This window comes from Nomascus leucogenys, chromosome 23, assembly GCF_006542625.1.
Source record: "Nomascus leucogenys isolate Asia chromosome 23, Asia_NLE_v1, whole genome shotgun sequence".
Lineage (NCBI taxonomy): Eukaryota > Metazoa > Chordata > Mammalia > Primates > Hylobatidae > Nomascus > Nomascus leucogenys.
The window spans coordinates 22,594,893-22,600,093 of NC_044403.1; the positions used below are offsets into that span (position 1 = coordinate 22,594,893).

General features: G+C 35.1%; 1 protein-coding gene across 1 annotated transcript; it reads left to right on the forward strand.

Annotated features, from left to right (window-relative positions):
* The first annotated feature begins 449 nt into the window (after positions 1 to 449).
* TAS2R14 (taste 2 receptor member 14) lies at positions 450 to 3,147 on the forward strand. Its single transcript, XM_003265506.4, has one exon. It carries the CDS (start codon positions 1,376 to 1,378, stop codon positions 2,330 to 2,332), a length of 957 nt encoding a protein of 318 aa, XP_003265554.1. The 5' UTR covers positions 450 to 1,375; the 3' UTR covers positions 2,333 to 3,147.
* The last annotated feature ends 2,054 nt before the right edge of the window (positions 3,148 to 5,201 follow it).

Below are 5,201 nucleotides of genomic sequence, written 5' to 3' on the forward strand. Positions count from 1 at the left end.
GAAAAAATGTGAAGGTATTTGGTGCTGATGAAGCAATGTGCCCTACTGGGCAGGGGAGAGGCACAGAATAAGAATTCTTGCCATGTGGATGAACTCATTCAAACACAATGACTGCTTTATGAGACAACAGATAGATTTCCACCTCTTCTCACATGTACAGAGAAAATATTTCCAAAGTCTCCAGAATATTTACATTTAATACTATTTAATATAAACTTGCAAATCTTTTTAAATGTGTTTAAAACTATCACAGTACTAAACATGAACTAGATGCATAATAAATGCTGAAAGTAAAAAGCCTGAATTATTAAAGTGAAAAGAGAAAAAGTTTTAGGTCCCAAATAAATGTATGTGTTTGTGTGTGTGTGTGTGTGCGCGTGTGTGCATGTGTGTGCACATGTTTGGTGTGCATGTACTTGTAAAATAATAGAAAAGTATTATTCTTGGTACCCAGCATTCTAGGAATAATGTCTTCCACAAGATTATTAGAAAACTCTGCTACTTTGTAGGAGGAGCTTTGGATAACTATGAATAAGTCCCTTTACAGACTTAACTTTAAAAAACCATCTGATTTTTCTTTATTTTTATTGTAAATTGGCATATTTTACTTGCATACATTTATGAGGTATCAGATGTTGTTATGATTTATGAATACTATGTGGAATAATTAAATGAAACTAACATATTCAAAGGATAATATATTAACATAACAAATGACAGGTAACAAATTTTTTTTTATGGTGAGAACATTTGATAGTTACTTTTCCAGCAATTTTGTAATGTACAATACACTATTATTAACCATATTCACAATGCTGTTCAATAGATCTCAAAAAAGCAAAACAAACTTATTCCTCTTCTCTAACTGAGGCTCTGTACACTTTCACCATCATCTCCCCATTTTTCTCCACCCAAACTCGGAAGTATGTAAAAATTCTCAGTGCTTACAAAGTTTCATATACCAATTTTTGTAATGATACTTCCCCAGAACTCAATTTGACAGACTGAAGTATGTAGATAAGACAAAAAAAATCACAAACCAATGAAAATAAATATGTCTTTATTTGCATGTTTGCAAATGAGAATTCAGTGTTTCCTTTCTCACCAATGACAAAAGACTTCAGCCTACTGTATATAAGGCACACAGCATCTGGATGAAGCTCAGCTGAGCTGTCTGGGGAAATACAGAGATTTTTATGAAGAGAGCTTTAAACCCAGCCATTAACAAATCTGGATGGTTGCTGGTTTAACATTCCCTTTTTAAAGGGAATATATTATTGAATTTTCAAGAATCAAAAATACATAGCATTTTAGATGAATGCATTAAGAAGTCTTCAGCAGTGATATTAGACATTGGGACATTCTCTTACAGGCAATGGGTGGTGTCATAAAGAACATATCTACATTCATTTTAATTGTGGAATTTATAATTGGAAATTTAGGAAATAGTTTCATAGCACTGGTGAACTGTATTGACTGGGTCAAGAGAAGAAAGATCTCTTTAGTTGATCAGATCCTCACTGCTTTGGCAATCTCTAGAATTAGTCTGGTTTGGTTAATATTCGCAAGCTGGTGTGTGTCTGTGTTTTTCCCAGCTTTATTTGCCACTGAAAAAATGTTCAGAATGCTTACTAATATCTGGATAGTGACCAATCATTTTAGTGTCTGGTTAGCTACCAGCCTCGGTACTTTTTATTTTCTCAAGATAGCCAATTTTTCTAACTCTATTTTTCTCTACCTAAAGTGGAGAGTTAAAAAGGTGGTTTTGGTGCTGCTTCTTGTGACTTTGGTCTTCTTGTTTTTAAATATTGCACTGATAAACATCCATATAAATGCCAGTATCAATGGATACAGAGGAAACAAGACTTGCAGTTCTGATTCAAGTAACTTTACACGATTTTCCAGGCTTATTGTATTAATCAGCACTGTGTTCATTGTTATACCCTTTACTTTGTCCCTGGCAATTTTTCTTCTCCTCATCTTCTCCCTGTGGAAACATCACAAGAAGATGCAGCACACTGTCAAAGGATCTGGAGACGCCAGGACCAAGGCCCACAGAGGAGTTATGCAAACTGTGATCACTTTCCTCCTATTCTATGCCATTTTCTCTCTGTCTTTTTTCATAGCAGTTTGGCTCTCTGAATGGTTGGAGGAAAATCTAATTATTCTTTCCCAGGTGATGGGAATGGCTTATCCTTCATGTCACTCATACGTTCTGATTCTTGGAAACAAGAAGCTGAGACAGGCCTCTCTGTCAGTGCTATGGTGGCTGAGGTACAGGTTCAAAGATGGGGAGCCCTCAGGTCACAAAGAATTTAGGGAATCATCTTAAATATATTAGAAAAAAATAGTTTCTAAGAAATTCTTGTATGTTACATAAATTTATACTTCCTCAAGATTCTTCTATTGTGTATAACTTTGTGAATTTTACAAAGATATGTTTGGAATCAACACCATCCAAACATATCACAAATTAGGATATATGAAAGTATGTATATTACCATACAGGGAAGAATGTGAATACCATAAAGAGTTCTTATACAAACAGATAATATAGATTTTGTATTAATCATTAACATTTTTTGAGATTTTTAAATGAGAAACCTATAATGTATAATATACGTGTGTATGTATGTATGTGACACAGTTACTAAAAATAGGCTGCTTAAACTTACATCTCAATCTGGTAGATAAAGTACATAAAAGAATATGGAATTTTAGTACCTATATTAAATGTTTTTAATTTTTGTATAACATCTAGGACGTGATTAACATGTATGCAAAAAAGCAATTTGCTTTGTTTGTTGAATTAGAAGCCAGCTGCCTTACTAAACTATCACATTTGCTTTGCTCGTTCTCTTGTCTTTGCAGATAAAAATAATATCATCTGCATATAGTGATTTATAATATTATTTTACTTCTCCATTTTACTACTTGTAATTCTTTTTTTGATATCAGTTATATGATGAAATGGTTTGAACATTCAAAGTGTTAAGTAATTCTTATCGTAACTGCTATCTTTGCAAATGGAGTGTTTTCTAGTGTTTTAACAATAAACATAATACTGACTGTAGCTTTGAGATAAATTCTTTTAAAAATAATCTTCAGGGAGAATATTTGTTTCCTATCTTTCTGTGTGTAGTATTATAATAAAATCTCTGTTAAAAACTATCACTTTTCTTTGCTGTTTATGAAGATAATCATATTTTCCCTCTCCTGACCAATTAAAATAATGATACTTGTTAATGGTGGTACATAAAACAATGATATGTCTTCTAGTCTATGCATTCTAGATTTAATAAAATACAATATACATAGTCATACACACACACACACACAGAGAGAGAGAGAGAGAGAGAGAGAGAGAGAAATAAAATTGCAACCTTAGAGGCAAATTGGAATTCAGAAAGTAGCTGCAAGGTAGTGAGAGGTAATCTCCAAAAGGGGAAAATAATCCCAGTTTGAATAACATGAAAAACTGTGTCAAAGAATTGTAGCCAGACGACAATTGATTCATTTTTTCAAGGGCTAAGGAACGTAACTATAATCCTGAATTCTTTGCTAAAAATTTATTCTGGGGTTTGAATTAAATAATAACATTCCCCTCTCGCCTTAAAAAAAGATGAGGGCTATTTACTAAACATACCTCCTTACTGAAAATGCTACTAACCAATCTGCTTCAGAAAGACTGTTATGGACTGACTAGTTTGTCTCCAAGATCCATGCGTTGAAGCCCACACTCGCAATGTGAGTGTGTTTGGATATAGGCTTTTAAGTAGGTAGTTAAGGTTAATTAGGCCATACAGTGAGGCTGTAATACAATAGGACTGGTGTCTTTATAACAAGAGGAAGAAACCGGCATCTGTGGGCACAGAGAAAACACAATGATGTATGATTCCATTTATACACCATTCTAGAATATGGAAACTAGTCTATAGTGACAGAAAGCAGATCCATGGTTGCCTGGGAACTGGGTGTTTGATAAAGAATGGGCAGTGGTAAGTTGGAGGAATAACACAGGAACATAAAGCAAACTTTTGGGGGTAATATATATGTTTGTTATCTGATTATAGTGATGGTTTCACATGTGGTGAGTATCACATGGTGAGACACTCATGAAATTGTGAAACTTTATATCTGTACAACTTATTGCATGTCAAGTATACCTCAAGTGGCGTATTAAACAATTCAGGAGGAAAACTGCACACAAATATGCATTCTTAGAAACCTTCTCTTTGCAACTTTAGAAGAATCAAATATTATTATTTCCTATTCTTATTTTTTGATCTTAGCCTGGGCCTTATGATCACTGGAATAAAACATGTAGGAATTCTTGTTGTCTTATCTATCTTACTGCTTTGTCTTCCCCAGTAGTTAAGTTTTTAAGGGAAGAAAGCTGCAGGGGTGTGTGTATGTGTGTGTGGGGAGTGGTGGGAGGGATAGGAGAGCAATAGCAGAGAGCTCCTCCGAAGTGAGTTCTAGCTTTCCTGGGGCCTAGGTTCTGCTTCATCATCGAATGTCCCATGAAAATTCAGTTTCAGAGCCTACTCCGTTACTCCATTTTCATTCTTGTAGGAATTGGTGTGTTCCTCAAATTCAGCTCAAGATCCTGGAAGATGCCAAGCCTGTAGTGTCCATCCTACCTCTGCCTGGGACATGTGTTGGCACTCCTATCCTTGAAAGCTTTTTCTTAAAATTTCCCGTTTTTGCCTGCTTAACTCTTCAATCCGGATCCCTCCAAATTCGAGGATCATATGGACAACATTACAGGTCTTTGCTGATGTAGTTTATTGCTCTCTATTGCTTTAAAAATTTTCTTGAAGAAATAAGAATATATTGGGATTTAACTCCACCGTGTTGTTTAGCAAACCTATACTTACTTACTTTGGAGTAAGATTTAACAGCCATAGAACAGATGTTGCTCAGCAGAGGTGTGGAGAAGCTGAATAAAACCCAACCTTTGATAACTCTAGGGGAGTGGGTATTACTGAGTAGTGGAGAAGTACAAAATGAGGACAATTCATGCTCTGCAGATGTTCCTCTGCATTCTCAATATTGTCCCTATCTGGCTTTAACAAACCTGAGGTTAGGAGTTCGAGACCAGCCTGACCAATATGGTGAAACCCCATCTCAATTAAAAATACAAAAATTAGCCAGGCATGGTGGCACATGCCTGTAATCCCAGCTACTCAGGAGACTAA